Here is a 17739-nt window from a genome sequence, read left to right on the forward strand (position 1 = left end):
CCCCTCCCCTGCTGTTCCCCCTCCCCCGCAGCCTCAGCGTGCCGTGCTGCCAGCGCAACGCTCTGGGAAGTCAGGCAGCGCAGTTGCAGAGCCGCAGCCTGACCTAGTGCTCTGGCCGGCGCTGCTGTAGCACCACCAGCCACTGGTGCTCCAGGCAGCGTGGTAAGAGGGCAGGGAGTGGGGGGGGGTTGGATAGAGGGCAGGGGAGTTGGGGGTGGTGGTCAGGGGCGGGAGTGTGGATAGGGGCAGGGCGGTTAGAGGGTGGGGAACAGGGGGGGTTGGATGGGGCAGGGGTCCCGGGGGGGCAGTCAGGAAGGAGGGGGGGGTTGGATGGGGTGGTGGGGGGCAGTCAGGGGCAGGGGTTCCGGGGGCGGTCAGGGGACAGGGAAAAGGGTTGGTTGGATGGGGCAGGGATTCCGGGGGGCAAGTCAGGAATGGGGGAGGGGGTTGGATGGAGCAGCAGGGGGCAGTCAGGGGTGAGAGGTCCGGGGGTGGTCAGGGGACAGGGAGCAAGGGGTGGTGGATGGGGTAGAAGTCCCAGGGGAGCCATCAGGGGGTGAGAAGCAGCGGAGGGGGCGGGTTGGATAGGAGGCTGGGGCCTGGCCACGCCTGGCTGTTTGGGAAGACACAGCCTCCCCTAACCATCCCTCCATACAATTTTGGAAACCCATTGTGGCCCTCAGGCCAAAAAGTTTGCCCGCCCCTGCTCTATACAGACCCTTCCATCGATCCAAACCTCCATCCTCACCCATCCATTCCCATACAGATCTATCTATTTATCTATCGATCCCCACACCCCCTCTATCTATCTATCTATCTATCTATCTATCTATCTATCTATCTATCTATCTATCTATCTACCTGTTTTATTTGCTCTCTGTCCTTTGCTGTTTCTATTCCAGGACTTGGCTCTGCAATACTTGAGTTTGTGTGGGCACTTCCCCCAGACACCACATGGGCCCTCAAGGGACTCCCTGTTCATAGATTCATAGATACTAAGGTCAGAAGGGACCATTCTGATCATCTAGTCCGACCTCCTGCACAACGCAGGCCACAGAATCTCACCCACCTACTCCTACGAAAAACCTCACCTATGTCTGAGCTATTGAAGTCCTCAAATTGTGGTTTAAAGACTTCAAGGAGCAGAGAAGCCTCCCTCAAGTCAACCATGCCCCATGCTACAGAGGAAGGCAAAAAACCTCCAGGGCCTCTCCAATCTGCCCTGGAGGAAAATTCCTTCCCGACCCCAAATATGGCAATCAGCTAAACCCTGAGCATATGGGAAGATTCACCAGCCAGATACTACAGAAAATTCTTTCCTGGGTAACTCAGATCCCATCCATCTAATATCCCATCTCAGGGGATTAGTCCTATTTACCCTGAATATTTAAAGATCAATTAATTACCAAAATCACATTATCCCATCATACCATCTCCTCCATAAACTTATCGAGTAGAATCTTAAAACCAGATAGATCTTTTGCCCTCACTGCTTCCCTTGGAAGGCTATTCCAAAACTTCACTCCTCTGATGGTTAGAAACCTTCATCTAATTTCAAGTCTAAACTTCCTGGTGGCCAGTTTATACCCATTTGTTCTTGTGTCCACATTGGTGCTGAGCTGAAATAATTCCTCTCCCTCTCCTGTATTTATCCCTCTGATATATTTATAGAGAGCAATCATATCTCCCCTCAACCTTCTTTTAGTTAGGCTAAACAAGCCAAGCTCCTTAAGTCTCCTTTCATAAGACAAGTTTTCCATTCCTCGGATCATCCTAGTAGCCCTTCTCTGTACCTGCTCCTGTTTGAATTCATCCTTTTTAAACATGGGAGACCAGAACTGCATACGGTATTCTAGGTGAGGTCTCACCAGTGCCTTGTATAATGAGAACTTTGGTAAGACCCTTTCATTGAGGTTCACATGTTGGGAGGGAATTCTTGTCCTTGCCTGATGAAATGGCCACCACTTCTTCTGGGTTTTACCAGGTCTGAAGGTGGCTGAGGACATAGTGCTGCTGACTGGTTGCCCACTTTCCAGGGATGGAGCCATGAGGGCTTGGCAGCTACTGGGTTGACTGGCCTGAATTTTGGTGAGTCTGGGTGCACATCTGCAAATGTCTCAGGTCATGCACCTGGGGCAGGTCTCACCCTTTCAGATCACTGTACCAGGGAAGGGCTGCCCTGGTAAAACAGGTCAGGGATGCTTCAGAGTTCCTCCTCAGCTCCAGCACTAGCCTGGTCCTTCAGTAAGAAGCCCCTTCAGCAGGGCACTTCTATGTCACAGATGAAACTTTGACCCCCGTCCTAGGCAACGGCTGGTCTTAGGCAGCCATGTCCTGTCTGTAACACTTCCTAGTCTGACAGGTTCTCCTGCTAAATGAGGACAACGCCTTTGAGGGGAGAATGCAGCCAGATGCCAATTGCTTTGCTCTGTGTCCTGGGACGATATCAGCCTTTCAATTTGTTTTCCTCCTGGGTTGCATGGGTCACAGGAGGTGAGGCTTTCACAGCCCCAGCCTGGACTCTAGCTCAAGCTGTAGCAGCTCTGGAGGTCTGGTTTGAGCTCTGGAGGTCCCCAGGCCAAGATGGTGGCCATCCCATTTGCTCTTCTGGTATTTCCAGCCCTCACAAGCTTCCTGAGCAGGGCACCCAAGGACTTGGAGCCTGGTTCTGGCCGGCACAGAGGGGAGCAGCAGTGGAATCTCTCTCTGCTCCCAGTGGACCAGCGATTGCGCTCATCCATGTTCTGCACAACTGCTGAGGGAAGGAGACGGGCCCAGCCTTAGAACTGCCCCCCAGCACCAGCATCGCTGCAGCTCCACCACAGGTTGCTGCATGGGAGGCCTTTGGGATGTCTAGACCCGCTGTGACCAGAACCAGGAGGCTCGGCATTCCTGCTGGGGCCCTCACAGTGGTTTGCCATGGTGGGAGTGCCTGAGAAACTGGCAAGGAGGCAGGCAGGCAGCACCTCTGCGGTGCCCGCTGGAAATGGAGTGGGCCAAGCAAGCATTGATGGGTAATTGCAGAGGGAAGACTTACTGCTGGACACACACCCGGAGGGGGGATTGCTGCCTATGAATGCCCCCAGCAGTGAGCGGGTTGGCGGCGGGAGCCCACTGTCGTGGGCTCTGCTGGCAGAGGCAGAACTGCCAGCAGGAATCAAAAGGGGGCAGATGTGCAGGCCTCAGGCTTCCCTAGAAGCAGCTCAGAGGGGTGGAAATGCCCTGGTGCCAGGCTCTGAAGGAAGAGAATGACAGCTCCCAGCACAGGGGTGGCATGGGAGAAGGCACAAAGCTGGGGGGGGGTGAAGGGAAGTTGGGGGCTTGGAGGGAAATCGAGGGAAGTTTGTCGTTCACTTCACCCTGGTTAAAACGCACCTCGCCCGCTCCTGCCCTGAGCCCCCAGGGCTGTGACTTCACCAGCTCTGCCTGGCATACCACGGCAAAGGGAAAACTGTACCCCGAGGCTGCCCCATGCGTGACGTTATTGACATAAACTGTAACCATATAGATCATTGTTGCAACCACTGTTATATATTTGCAGCAAATATTGTACAGAGGTTGTCATGTGAGGTGTCTATTAAAAAGTTACGATTTGTTGGTTATGATTATGCTATCTGTATGTGTGTATCATTTTTGTAGTTGAAATTATGAATATTGTTTATGTACTTGTATCTCAATGTATTTTAATTCTAAGTAGCCTCAGTGAAGCAATCCGTCAGCTTCTTGAGAATGGACTATTCTCAGTAAGTGCCCAATCAAGAAACACTTAACTGACAATGGATTTTGGGAGACACCAATCCACATCTGAGCTTTCCGGGGAATGTTCAAACTAACATGTAAACAATGGCATCTGCCTGTAAAGAACTGAGTCATGCATGGACATCTGACTTGCCCATGTGACTCCAAATTCCATCTTGCTGCTGTGATTTTCCACAGTAAGAACAAAGAGGTGTCCTTCCACAGGGCAGAGGATATAAAAGGCCCTGGAAATCCCTCCATTTTGTCTTCAATCCTGCTTCTTGCTTCTGGAGGAACCTTGCTCTGAACAAGCTCTGAACAAAGGACTGAATGACCCACCCCAGCTGTGGATGTACTCCAGAGACTTGATTTGAACCTGCAGTTTTATTCCATCACTTCTACAAGCCTGAACCGTATGTAATTGATTCCATTTAACCAATTCTAGCTCTCATCTATATATTTTTCCTTTTATGAATAAACCTTTAAAATTTAGATTCTAAAGGATTGGCAACAACGTGATTTGTGTGTAAGAGCTGACTGGTATATTGACCTGGGTCTGAGGCTTGGTCCTTTGGGATCAGGAGAACCTTTTTTCTTTTACTGGAGTATTGGTTTTCATAACCATTTGTCCCCATAATGAGAGGTACTGGTGATGATACTGGGAAACTGGAGTGTCTAAAGGAATTGTTTGTGTGACTTATGGTTAGCCACTGGGGTGAGACCGAAGTCCTCTCTGTCTGGCTGGTTTTGTGCGCCTTAGAGGTGGAGAACGACCAGCCTGGGGCTGTGACTGCCCTGCTCTAAGCAATTTGTCCTGAATTGGTACTCTCAGTCATGTCCCACCAAAGCCAGCATCGTTACACCATGTACCTGGCACAGCCTTGCCAAGCTGGCACGAGGCCACAACTGCCTTCCACCTGCCTTCCACCGGGGCTAAGCCATGGAGATTCTCCTGAAATGCTGCAGGGGGTGGGGATCTCCTGGGCACTTGTGGGATGTAGGCCCCATCCTGGATGCAGTGCTCATGCTACGTGAGCCCCAGAGAAGCCCCAGGAATGGCAGGCCAGAGGGCACCCAGGCACTGGGTTTTATACAGACCGCGAGGCCCCTGGGCAGCATCCCATGTCCTGGAGACGCACGATGCTGGCCCGTCCCCACCTGCAGCTCTCCTGGACTCACCGTTCAGCCAGCGGGAGTTGTACTGGTCAGTCCTCATGGCCGTCTGCTTGCCCATGGTGCGGAAGATGGCTGCGTCCGTGCCCATGAAGTCAATGTAGACGCCGGCATAGAGCTCCTCATCTGCAGATGGGAGGCAGAGGTCAGAAGGGACTGGGGTGTGTGGAGGAGCAGTTCCTGAAGGGGGAGCATGTGGGGCCTGAGGACCCCCCAGCCCCTCCCCATGCAGACCCTTTGTCCTGCCCCCAAGCCCTGCTCAAAGGGGGAGCTTGCGGGCGGTGGTGGTGCTGATTGGCATGGGGGGCTGGCTGATGCCCTCTCTCCACCAGGACATCCTGGGGCCGGGGGTGGAATGCAGGACACCACCATGGGAGCCAGTGAGGAGATGACTGGTGCTCAAAACGCCCCAGGAGCTGGCAGGTCCTCACTGCCCACATCCACTACAAGCAGCACACGCCATGGGACGAAGAGAGGGAGTCACAACCTGCTGCTCCTGCAACACCGGGGCCACCAACTTGTGCCACTCATGAGTTGTCTCAAAGGCTGTCCAGGAGAAATGCCCTTTCAGCCTAGAGCGTATGAGCTGGCGCGGGGCCCCTGGGTGTGGGGAGAAAGCCCAGGGGAGAGAGCCTGGGGCAGCCCTGAGAGCACTCCATCTCCCCTCTGGGGAGAGGGACCCCAGCTCCTTGTCAGCTCATAGACAGGTCTCCATCTTCCACATGGTGCCCGGTTGGCACCATGGCAGGGGCACCGTCCCAGGCCTGGCTGCCATCCTCCTGCTTCACAGCTGCTCCCCAATGAACGAAGCAGTGCTGGGGCTGGCGTGTAAGGCAATACCTGCGCCTGGAGAGGATCAGAGGCAGCCGAGGCCCCTCAAGGCCTGGGGGGGGAGGGGGCAGGGGGATTAGCAGTAAGTGAGAGCTTTGGCTAGCACTCTTGGGGGAGCCCGGCACAGCTGTTGCCCAGACAGGCCCAGGGACGGCAGGACATCGATACCGACCCACATTATTTCACTGCTCCGTCTCGATCTCCCGCCCTTTGCAACCCCATCTCAGCCATCCCTGCCCCTCGCCACCCCAGGGGCAAAGCGCCACGGACACCAGGGCTGCCATGTGCTGTGGCCTGGCACCTTCCAGGAGGGTGCCAGCAGTACCCGGTGCTGCACCTGATCAGCTGGGGGGCAGGGGAATAGGAAATGGGAGGTGAATAGGGACAGAAATAGGACAGGAAGTTGGGGTGGAGATGCTCCTAGCACATGGGGCTGACTCACTGTGACCATTCCTATCCCATTGGATAGGATTGGATCTGACCTTGTTGAGGAAAGAGACGCCCTGGGGATTTTTCCATCATCTGTCGGTGACCGTCAGATCCTCTCCTATCCCATTTCCACTCTGTTCTACCTAGGTTCGTCCCACACCCAACACCATGGCATCCGGGTACCTCTTGCCATGCCACAGCCCTCCAAGTCCTCACATTGGGTCAAAGTGCCTGTCTGCGTGTGTCTCGACCTGCTGCCTTCCCTCCCACACACCAGGACTGGGTTTGCTGGCCCCACAGCCGCTGGGCCCTGGACTCAGATCCCTGCTTGGCTTTCTTGGGGGCAGCCATCTTCAGTAGAGTTGCAGAACGCCGCCAAGCTAATGTCTCCGGGGAGGGGGGAGCAGCCCCCCAGCAGCCACCTGCCCTGCAGTCCTAAACAGTTTCTCATCACCTCTCATTTTAACGTTAGTTTCAAACCGCCTAATATTTCCCTGGCATGCAACCAGCCCTGGCACTCAACTCAGATTGGTGCAGGTCCCTCCCCGGCCCACTGCTCCGCTCTGATGCGGCTGGGCGGGAAAGCAGGGGTCTGTGAGCCACCCCCATGCAGTTGTGGCGCTGGCTAGTTCAAGAGGGTGGGGGACAGCCTAGGGGAGGCACAAAATGGGAGCTCGTGGGGAGAGACTTCCCCAGCCTTGAGCAATGGAGAGTCATGGTGGAGCCTTGTGTTAGGCCAGCAGCATCTGTTTCAGGTGAGTGCCATGCCAGGTTCATGCAAGGTGAACCGTGTGAGCCGAGGCCGGGAAGAGAACAGCCTGCTCCCCAGGGCTCTGCTCTCTGGCTTGTCCCAGGCAAAGCCTGGACAGGAATTCTGGAGCTTCCTCCTCAATGTGGACCCCAGCCCATGCACTTCCTGGTTTCAGCTCCCCGTAACCTGCAAGTGGCTACGTCTCGCTGGAATGGCAAGTTTGCATGGGATGCAGTGCAGCAGTGTCTGCACAAGGCAAGGCTCGCCAGCAGCCGAGACCAGAGCAGGTGGCTGGCATTCTGTGGCTGTTGAGTTCCCCTGGGGGTTCCCTGGGCAGCGAGAGTGGTCACGTGGCACCACTGGAGAGTGTGACCCAGGATTCAACTGGTGGCGGCAGGGAGGACGGAGTAGCCCAACAAGACTGACACATTATCTGCAGCAGCTGCATTCCCCATGAGCCAACCAGCCAGGTCCCTCCTGGCTCCAGGCCGGAGCTTATGAATTAAAGGCCACAACTGGGCTCTGACATGCCTGGGCACCTTCCCAGTCTCCTGGTCCCTTGGTGGAGGGCTCAGGCACCTTCCTGCCCTGGCTGAGGAGGTTCTGGCGAGCAGCTGAGCTTAGATCTTTGGACTCTGGTGCCCCCCCGGGCCTTGGCTACTCCACCTTCACCCCTGTAGACATCTCCCCGCATGGAGACCAGGCAACAGCCCTGTCTGCATTTCCCCTTCACTGCTCTGGCCCTTTCCTGGCCTTGTGCCTTGGCAATGGCTGACACCACCATACCCCTTTGCCCCTCTTGGTCTAGGTCCATTTATGGCCCTGGAATCAGTGCCGAGAACCAGCTGGGTGTACCTCTGAAGCACCGCAGGGCCCAGCCAGAGCAGCCCCGGTCCCCTTGGCCACCTTGCAGTGCTGCAGTCGCAAGAGAGAAGGACTCACTTATCAAGGCTGAGACGCTGTCCACCTTGGGGTCATAGGAGCACTTCCCTTTCCCTGATTCCAGCTTCTCCGGCTCCAGGTAGAAGATATAATCCTGGAACAGAGATAGGAGGGAGCCCATTACACCCGTCCCTTCTGTTTACATAGGACAGAGGAACCCAAAGCGCTTTCATAAGTCCACAGCGTTCACAAGCCTCACCTTACCCAGAAGTGAAATGCAGCCCCCTCTGGGGGGGAGCATGGCAGCTGTTAGCAGCCTACAGTCACGCTGCACATACCGAATGGCAGGCAATGAAGGAGAATGCTGGGTCCATTGGAACTGCAGAGGCAAAGTTAGAGGCAGAAAGGAATTACCCATTGCTGAGGAGGAATCTGAGTGGGACACGGTGGTTATCACCTCTCCTCTGGGGAATTTTGTCATGGGATCTTTATCACTTCACAGCTCCGGCACCAAACTCCAGCTGGGGCGCATCCCGGAGGCAACCTGGGAGCACCAGCTGATGCAGAATGTGTTGTTACCGTGGAACGGTGAGGGGCTGTTACTCCAGTGCCGCTGCGAGTGCCCAGTTCCCTTCCCAGGTGGGCCTAGACAAAGCTCTCAATGGCACAAGCCCCAGGTTCCTCAGCGATTGCCCCATCACGGCACCTGTCCTTCTGTCCCTACCATTAATCTCGTTGGAGTCAGTGGCTGGGCATCTGTGGTGGTGTGGCCCCTGTCTGGCCACACCTTTGTCCTGGCTTTCCATGCAGAGTAGCTTTGCATGCAGGGTTATTACAGTAGTAAGAGCCACACGCTGACAACTCTGTCATCTCGCCTAAGCCACGGCACCTCAGCCATGCTGGGGGCGCTGACCCAAAGCTAAAAGGGCCTAATCATTCATTTTTAATGGGCAATCTGCCATCCAAATATCAACGAGGCCTGGCCCTGCTTAGCATGTGAGAGCAGAGACAGTCAGTGCCCCTGGCATGTTATTACAGCTACAGAGTGACTGATCTGCAGGAATGCTGTTGCTCATCAGTCACAAGCCTTTTGATAAAAAGAAAAGGAGTACTTGTGGCACCTTAGAGACTAACAAATTTATTAGAGCATAAGCTTTCGTGAGCTACAGCTCACTTCATTGGATGCATTTGGTGGAAAATACAGAGGGGAGATTGATATACACACACAGAGAACATGAAACAATGGGTTTTATCATACACACTGTAAGGAGAGTGATCACTTAAGATAAGCCATCACCAGCAGCGGGTGGGGGGGGGAGGAGGAAAACCTTTCATGGTGACAAGCAAGGTAGGCTATTTCCAGCAGTTAACAAGAATATCTGAGGAACAGTGGGGGGTGGGATGGGGTGGGGGGGGAGAAATAACATGGGGAAATACAGGTTTCAGAGTAGCAGCCGTGTTAGTCTGTATTCGCAAAAAGAAAAGGAGTACTTGTGGCACCTTAGAGACTAACAAATTTATTAGAGCATAAGCTTTCGTGAGCTACAGCTCACTTCATCGGATGCATTTGGATGCAAATGCATCCGATGAAGTGAGCTGTAGCTCACGAAAGCTTATGCTCTAATAAATTTGTTAGTCTCTAAGGTGCCACAAGTACTCCTTTTCTTTTCATGGGGAAATAGTTTTACTTTGTGTAATGACTCATCCATTCCCAGTCTCTATTCAAGCCTAAGTTAATTGTATCCAGTTTGCAAATTAATTCCAATTCAGCAGTCTCTCGTTGGAGTCTGTTTTTGAAGCTTTTTTGTTGAAGGACAGCCACTCTTAGGTCTGTGATCGAGTGACCAGAGAGATTGAAGTGTTCTCCAACTGGTTTTTGAATGTTATAATTCTTGACGTCTGATTTGTGTCCATTCATTCTTTTATGTAGAGACTGTCCAGTTTGACCAATGTACATGGGAGAGGGGCATTGCTGGCACATGATGGCATGTATCACATTGGTAGATGCGTAGGTGAACGAGCCTCTGATAGTGTGGCTGATGTGATTAGGCCCTATGATGGTATCCCCTGAATAGATATGTGGACAGAGTTGGCAATGGGCTTTGTTGCAAGGATAGGTTCCTGGGTTAGTGGCTCTGTTGTATGGTGTGTGGTTGCTGTTGAGTATTTGCTTCAGATTGGGGGGCTGTCTGTAAGCAAGGACTGGCCTGTCTCCCAAGATCTGTGAGAGTGATGGGTCGTCCTTCAGGATATGTTGTAGATCCTTGATGATGCGTTGGAGAGGTTTTAGTTGGGGGCTGAAGGTGATGGCTAGTGGCGTTCTGTTATTTTCTTTGTTGGGCCTGTCCTGTAGTAGGTGACTTCTGGGTACTCTTCTGGCTCTGTCAATCTGTTTCTTCACTTCAGCAGGTGGGTATTGTAGTTGTAGGAATGCATGATAGAGATCTTGTAGGTGCTTGTCTCTGTCTGAGGGGTTGGAGCAAATGCGGTTATATCGTAGAGCTTGGCTGTAGACAATGGATCGTGTGGTATGATCTGGATGAAAGCTAGAGGCATGTAGGTAGGAATAGCGGTCAGTAGGTTTCCGATATAGGGTGGTGTTTATGTCACCATCGCTTATTAGCACCGTAGTGTCCAGGAAGTGGATCTCTTGTGTGGACTGGTCCAGGCTGAGGTTGATGGTGGGATGGAAATTGTTGAAATCATGGTGGAATTCCTCAAGGGCTTCTTTTCCATGGGTCCAGATGATGAAGATGTCATCAATGTAGCACAAGTAGAGTAGGGGCCTTTGGAGATGAGAGTTGAGGAAGCATTGTTCTAAGTCAGCCATAAAAATGTTGGCATACTGTGGGGCCATGCGGGTACCCATCGCAGTGCCGCTGATTTGACGGTATACATTGTCCCCAAATGTGAAATAGTTATGGGTGAGGACAAAGTCACAAAGTTCAGCCACCAGGTTAGCCGTGACGTTATCGGGGATACTGTTCCTGACGGCTTGTAGTCCATCTTTGTGTGGAATGTTGGTGTAGAGGGCTTCTACATCCATAGTGGCTAGGATGGTGTTTTTAGGAAGATCACCAATGGACTGTAGTTTCCTCAGGAAGTCAGTGGTGTCTCGAAGATAGCTGGGAGTGCTGGTAACGTAGGGCCTGAGGAGAGAGTCTACATAGCCAGACAATCCTGCTGTCAGGGTGCCAATGCCTGATAAAACCCATTGTTTCTTGTTCTCTGTGTGTGTATATCAATCTCCCCTCTGTATTTTCCACCAAATGCATCCGATGAAGTGAGCTGTAGCTCACGAAAGCTTATGCTCTAATAAATTTGTTAGTCTCTAAGGTGCCACAAGTACTCCTTTTCTTTTTGCGAATACAGACTAACACGGCTGCTACTCTGAAACAAGCCTTTCGATGGCAGCCTGGGTTAGAACAAAAACAGAAGCAACCATAGCTAGGGCCGTCTGAGTGGCTGCTAAGGAAATGACCTTCCAGTACAAGCAGCAATGAGTTTAAAACCTCCACAGTCATAGAATCATAGAATATCAAGGTTGGAAGGGACCTCAGGAGGTCATCTAGTCCAATCCCCTGCTCAAAGCAGGACCAATCCCCAACTAAATCATCCCAGCCAAGGCTTTGTCAAGCCTGACCTTAAAAATGTCTAAGAAAGAGATTCCACCACCTCCCTAGGTAACCCATTCTAGTGCTTCACCATCCTCCCAGTGAAAAAGTTTTTCCTAATCTCCAAGCTAAGCATCGCCCACTGCAACTAGAGACCATTACTCCTTGTTCTGTCATCTGCCATCACTGAGAACAGCCTAGCTCCATCCTCTTTGGAACCCACCTTCAGGTAGTTGAAAGCAGCTATCAAATCCACTTTGAGCAAGGGGTTGGACTACATGACCTCCTGAGGTCCCTTCCAACCCTGATATTCTATGATTCTACTCTTCTGCAGACTAAATAATCCCAGTTCCCTCAGCCTCTTCTCATAAGTCATGTGCTCCAGTCCCCTAATCATTTTTGTTGCTCTCTGCTGGACTCTTTCCAATTTTCCCATATCTTTCTTGTAGCGTGGGGCCCAAAACTGGATACAGTACTCCAGATGAGGCCTCACCAATGCCGAATAGAGGGGAATGATCACATTCCTCCATTTCTGGCAATGCTCCTACTTATACAGCCCAAAATGCCATTAGCATTCTTGGCAACAAGGGCACACAGTTGACTCATATCCAGTTTCTCGTCCACTGTAACCCCTGGGTCCTTTTCTGCAGAACTGCTGCCTAGCCACTCAGTCCCTAGTCTGTAGCAGTGCATGGGATTCTTCCATCCTAAGTGCAGGACTCTGCACCCATCCTTGTTGAACCTCATCACATTTCTTTTGGCCCAATCCTCTAATTTGTCTAGGTCCCTCTGTATCCTATCCCTACCCTCCAGCATATCTACTATTCCTCCCAGTTTAGTGTCATCTGCAAACTTGCTGAGGGTGCAGTCAACGCCATCCTCCACATCATTAATGAAGATATTGAACAAAACTGGCCCGAGGACCGACCCTTGGGGCACTCCACTTGATACTGGCTGCCAACTAGACATCGAGCCATTGATCACTACCCATTGAGCCAGATGATCTATCCAACTTCCTATCCACCTTATAGTCCATTCATCCAGCCCATACTTCTTTAACTTGCTGGCAAGAATACTGTGGGAAACCATGTCAAAAGCTTTGCTAAAGTCAAGGAATAATACGTCCACTGCCTTCCCCTCATCCACAGAGCCAGTTATCTCGGAGGCCCTGCTCCATGATTTTTCCAGGGACTGAGGTGAGGCTGACTGTCCTGTCATTCTCCAGATCCTCCTCCTTCCCTTTTTTAAAGATGGGCACTACATTAGCCTTTTTCCAGTCATCCAGGACCTCCCAAAATTGCCATGAGTTTTCAAAGATAAGGGTTAATGGCTCTGCAATCACATCTGCCAACTCCTTTAGCACTCTCGGATGCAGTGCATCTGGCCCCACGGACTTGTGCTTGTCCAGCTTTTCTAAATAGTCCCGAACCACTTCTTTCTCCACAGAGGGCTGGTCACCTCCTCCCCATGCTGTGTTGCCCAGTTCAGTTGTCTGGGAGCTGACCTTGTTCATGAAGACAGAGGCAAAAAAAGCATTGAGTACATTAGCTTTTTCTGCATCCTCTGTCACAGGTTGCTTCCCCCATTCAGTAAGAGGCCCACACTTTCCTTGACCTTCTTCTTTTTGCTAACATAGATGAAACCCTTCTTGTTTCTCTTAACATCCCTTGCTAGCTGCAACTCCAAGTGTGATTTGGCCTTCCTGATTTCACTCCTGCATGCCTGAGCAATATTTTTATACTCCTCCCTGGTCATTTGTCCAAGCTTCCACTTCTTGTAAGCTTCTTTTTTGTGTTTAAGATCAGCAAGGATTTCACTGTTAAGCCAAGCTGGTCACCTGCCATATTTACTATTCTTTTTACACATTGGGATGGTTTGTTCCTGCAACCTCAATAAGGAGTCTTTAAAATATAGCCAGCTCTCCTGGACTCCTTTCCCCCTTATGTTATTTTCCCAGGGGATCCTGCCCATCAGTTCCCTGAGAGAGTCAAAGTCTGCTTTTCTGAAGTCCAGGGTCCATATTCTGCTGCTCTCCTTTCTTCCTTGTGTCAGGATCCTGAACTCGATCATCTCATGGTCACTGCCTCCCAGGTTCTCATCCATCTTCATCCTTTGCATGCGATAACACCATTATTGTCTACTAATTAAACTCCATTGAGTAGGAAGCACAGGAAGTGGGACGGCAAATGGGTATGTAAATGGGTGTTAGAAGATCAAATGGTGAGATCAGGCTACACGTCCTACCATCACACTACATCATACCACCAGTACTGGGTGATTTCATTCCACGAAGTTCCACCTACCAGTAGTGCAGTCCAGGAAGTACTGCCCCTTAGGGTGGCATTCCAGGTAGTGTGGCAATTTATTTACTTTGTACATTTGACCTTATTTGGGAAATAGTCCCTGGTTTCCCCATAAAGCAGGTACCAAGTCAGCAAACCATCCCTGTTAAACACATGCTTAAGTGCTTTGCTGAACTCAGGTGTCGCCTACTTTAAATGCGGAACAATCCTTAATCTGGCCTGCCAGAATCATGAGATTGGCTTAAAAACCATGAGATTTGGAAAAAAACCGCCAACCTAATAATAATTGTGGGATTGTTTTTCTTTGATTTTTAGTTTCCAAGCTTTTGGGGCACACGTGTGTCATGTTTTCAAGCTTTCCTCTGCAACCAGGAGGGCTAGAAACTGCCTTTGACTTTGAATGAAAGCCGAGACTTTCCTGCAATCTCTTGATGCCACCAGCCGGAGCTTTAAACAAATACTCCAGAAAATGCCGGACTCACAATCAAACTGTGACAGTCGGCAGCAGTATTAACTTTTAACCATAAAGTTTAAGCATGTCCTTAAGTGCTTTGCTGAATGGGGCCCATATTTAATTAGGTCTGGTCTGTACTAGTGATTTCCCCTGAGTCTAGCCAGCCACCACTGTAGCTGAACCAATGCAACTCCTAGTGTATGCAGGGCTAAATAGCTATTTGCACGGACTGAGCCCAACCCGCTTGCCACTTGGGTTGGCTGCTTCTGTGCTAGCTGTCATTTCCCTTGTGTACAGCAGGGGTCGCTACGCCAGGGTGACATCCTCCATGCAGCCCAGGCATTAGCCAGTTTCTCCTGCAGTCTGAGTAGGTCCCCACACAGTGACGGCAGAGAAAAGCATCATAGAGAAGGAAGTGTGAGTGTAACACCACAGAACTGACAGGGGCAGGGCCCGGAGCGACATTTGACTCATGATTGAAATGGGCTAGATTTCAAATGGATGGCGGCCCTTTGAACTCGCTCCAAGTTCCCAGGCAATCTCCATGGCAGCCAGCCTACCACCGTGCGATCTGCTATAGCACCTCGTATTAGCCAGCAATGGGCTTGCCTTGTTTGTCCCCCCAGCGATGCTATTGCCACCATATGCTCACAATAACTTTTGGTAGGGATATTCAATCTTATACATAGGGCATGAGCCAGTTGCTGGCTACTAGAGACCTATGTGGAGAGAAGATTACCCGACTTCGATCGCTGCAGGGCTTTTACACCTTCCCCTGCAGCAGCTGGCACCAGTGTCAGTCAGAGATGGGACACTGGGCTGGATGGACCTTGGTTCTGATCCAACCTGGCAATGCCCATGTTCCCGTGTATCTGGGCAGTCCCAGGTATCTCATCCCTGGCTAGTGATATTTTGGATGACAGCATGGTGCAAACCGTCCTTGAATGAAAAGTCATACCAGCCCGACTGCCCTAAGCAGGCACAGCCTGCTTTTGTGCCACTCCAGCACTTATGAGTAGAGAGCCATGGGTATCAGTCTCAGTGTTTCGAGGAAAAGTCATGCACCCATTCCTATAACCTGACAAGGTGTCTTCTGCCTTTTTGTCTGAAATCCAAGAGCCAGTCTTGCTTAAAGCTGGTTGAAAAACCAGTGGAGTGAAAACCGCTGAAGTTATTTTCATTTTGAATGGTTTGAAATTGACCGATTTTTTCTTTCTTTGCAAATTGTTATACAATTGTTTTTTTTAAAATTGAAATCCTTATCCAAATGGTCATTGCAATGCTTCATTGCCTGAAAGTTGGGAAACAAAAAATGCAATTGACACTTTGATCACCTTTCTGATAAAAAAATATTTGCTGGAAACCAAAAATAACACTGGTGATGGTTTGTGACCAAAAGAAAAAAGGGACATTTATGAAAAAATGCTACTTTTCAATAGAAAAACTTTCATTTGGAACATTTCAACCGTATCTAGTCCAGATGTTCCGCTTGCATCTAAGCTGTTGGTAACATAATTGCTGTTGATTGTTGGAATGTTCCGCGAATACTTGTCTAACAAGGGGATGAAAAGGAGGGTCGGTTATGGGCTTCGGAGCATGGTAACTATTTTGGAAGTGGCCGGATTTGAAGGGCTGGAAGTGAAAGACACAGGATTCAGATAGCTAACTGCTGAGCTCATCCCTGTCTCAGAGAGTCACACAAACGAGCTCTGCTGAGCTGTGCTGAAGTTGTCTTCAAGATGGATTGGATCAGACAGAATTAATCTCCCTCCCTTAACCCCTCTTTTACTTGAGGACTTGCTCAGGTCAGGTCCTTTCCATGGAATGGGCTGAGTCAGGGCAGGAGGTGCTCTTATAACACGGAGTCATATAGGGGCATTTTCAGGGCTGGATTACTTAATAGGCAGACTAAGCAAGTGATTAGGGCCCCAGCAAAGCAGGGGGCACCAAAAAAAATGAGATTTTTTTTTAAAAAAAATTGATATTTGATATTTCAAAAAAAGCATCAAAATAGTCATCATGGGAAAAATTAGAACTTTGTTAGACTTCCTTACACTCCACTACACACTCTTCCTGCTGTTTTTCTGTTCTCTTTTTATTACTTATCCCTACCTAAACCAGGGGGGCGTCCTACTAATGGAACATTTGGATCATTGCAGAATGGAAATTTCTTGGGATTGTTGGAGCTTGTGGCTCAGTTTGACTCATTTTTAGCAGGCCATATCTCAAAATATGGGAATGCTGGCAAAGGTAACCCATCATACTTATCCAAGACAATATGTGATGAACTCATTGGTCTAATATGTGACAAAGTGCATTCAGCTACTGTGGATGAAATAAGTACTGCTGGGTACTTCAGTTTATCTGTTGACTCTACACCTGATCTTTCACATATTGATCAATTGAGTATTGTACTAAGATATGTTTCAGAGTAGCAGCCGTGTTAGTCTGTATTCGCAAAAAGAAAAGGAGTACTTGTGGCACCTTAGAGACTAACAAATTTATTAGAGCATAAGCTTTCGTGAGCTACAGCTCACTTCATCGGATGCATCCGTAGCTCACGAAAGCTTATGCTCTAATAAATTTGTTAGTCTCTAAGCTGCCACAAGTACTCCTTTTCTTTTTACTAAGATATGTGTCTCCCACAGATGTAAAACCAGTTGAACGATTTATAACATTCCTCAATTTGAAAAGCCACATTGGTGAAGAAATGGCAAATCAAGTACTGCATTATCTGTGCCAAGTTTGCAAAAGAGATTTCTCAAAGTGCAGAGGTCAATCTTATGACAACACTGCCAACATGTCAGGGCGTTATCAAGGAATGCAGAAGAAGCTTTAGGAACAGAACAAATATGCCATATTCATACCATGTGCTGCACACTCTCTCAATCTTGTTGGCCGCAGTGCTGTTGATTGTTGTCCGGTGGCAGTAAGTTTTTTCTCAACAGTCCAGTTACTTTATCCATTTTTCTCTGCCTCAACACACCAATGGGCAGTTCTTAAAACATATTTGGGCAATGATCATGTGTTGAAATCTCTTTCTAATACTCACTGGGAGGCACATGCAGTGGCAACAAGTGCAATTCTGGAGTCCTACTCAAAGATTGTGGATGCATTAGAAAGTATAGCTGAAAACCAATCACAAAAGGGAGAAACTATACAAGAGGCAAAAAACATTGCAAACAAGATGCAAGAACTAGAGTTTGTATTTATCTTGACCATGTGGAATGAATTTTACAACACTTTTACCACACAAGTCAAGCTCTCCAAGAAAAAGAATTGGATTTGAAAACATGTGCAGACCTCTGTCAATCATTAGCAGACCACTTACACACTTTGAGAAATGATTTTGAAAGATTTGAAGGCATATCAAAAGATATCTTGCCTGACACTAACTACAAAGAAGCTCAGTCCCACAAGCGAATCAGGAAAAAACAAGCAAATGATAGCAGTGCAACAGAAACAGCATTGAATCCTAGAGATAAATTTCATGTATCTACTTACTACTCTATAACTGATACACTTGAAGCTCATATGAAGAGGAGAGGTGACGTGTACAAAGAA

At 49.7% G+C, this 17739-nt stretch overlaps 1 protein-coding gene across 2 annotated transcripts in view; it reads right to left on the reverse strand.

The window, feature by feature from the left end:
• SEMA3F (semaphorin 3F) overlaps window positions 1-17739 on the reverse strand; it is a 112500-nt gene that overhangs the window by 14368 nt on the left and 80393 nt on the right. For both annotated transcript variants that reach the window (XM_038410676.2, XM_038410675.2), the window contains 2 exons: window positions 7865-7958; window positions 4918-5037 (listed from right to left, as the gene is read on the reverse strand). In XM_038410676.2, coding sequence (XP_038266604.1) covers window positions 4918-5037; window positions 7865-7958 — 214 coding nt within the window. The remainder of the gene's footprint in view (window positions 1-4917; window positions 5038-7864; window positions 7959-17739) is intronic.

The sequence above is a fragment of the Dermochelys coriacea genome, chromosome 7 (genome assembly GCF_009764565.3).
Source record: "Dermochelys coriacea isolate rDerCor1 chromosome 7, rDerCor1.pri.v4, whole genome shotgun sequence".
Classification (NCBI taxonomy): domain Eukaryota; kingdom Metazoa; phylum Chordata; order Testudines; family Dermochelyidae; genus Dermochelys; species Dermochelys coriacea.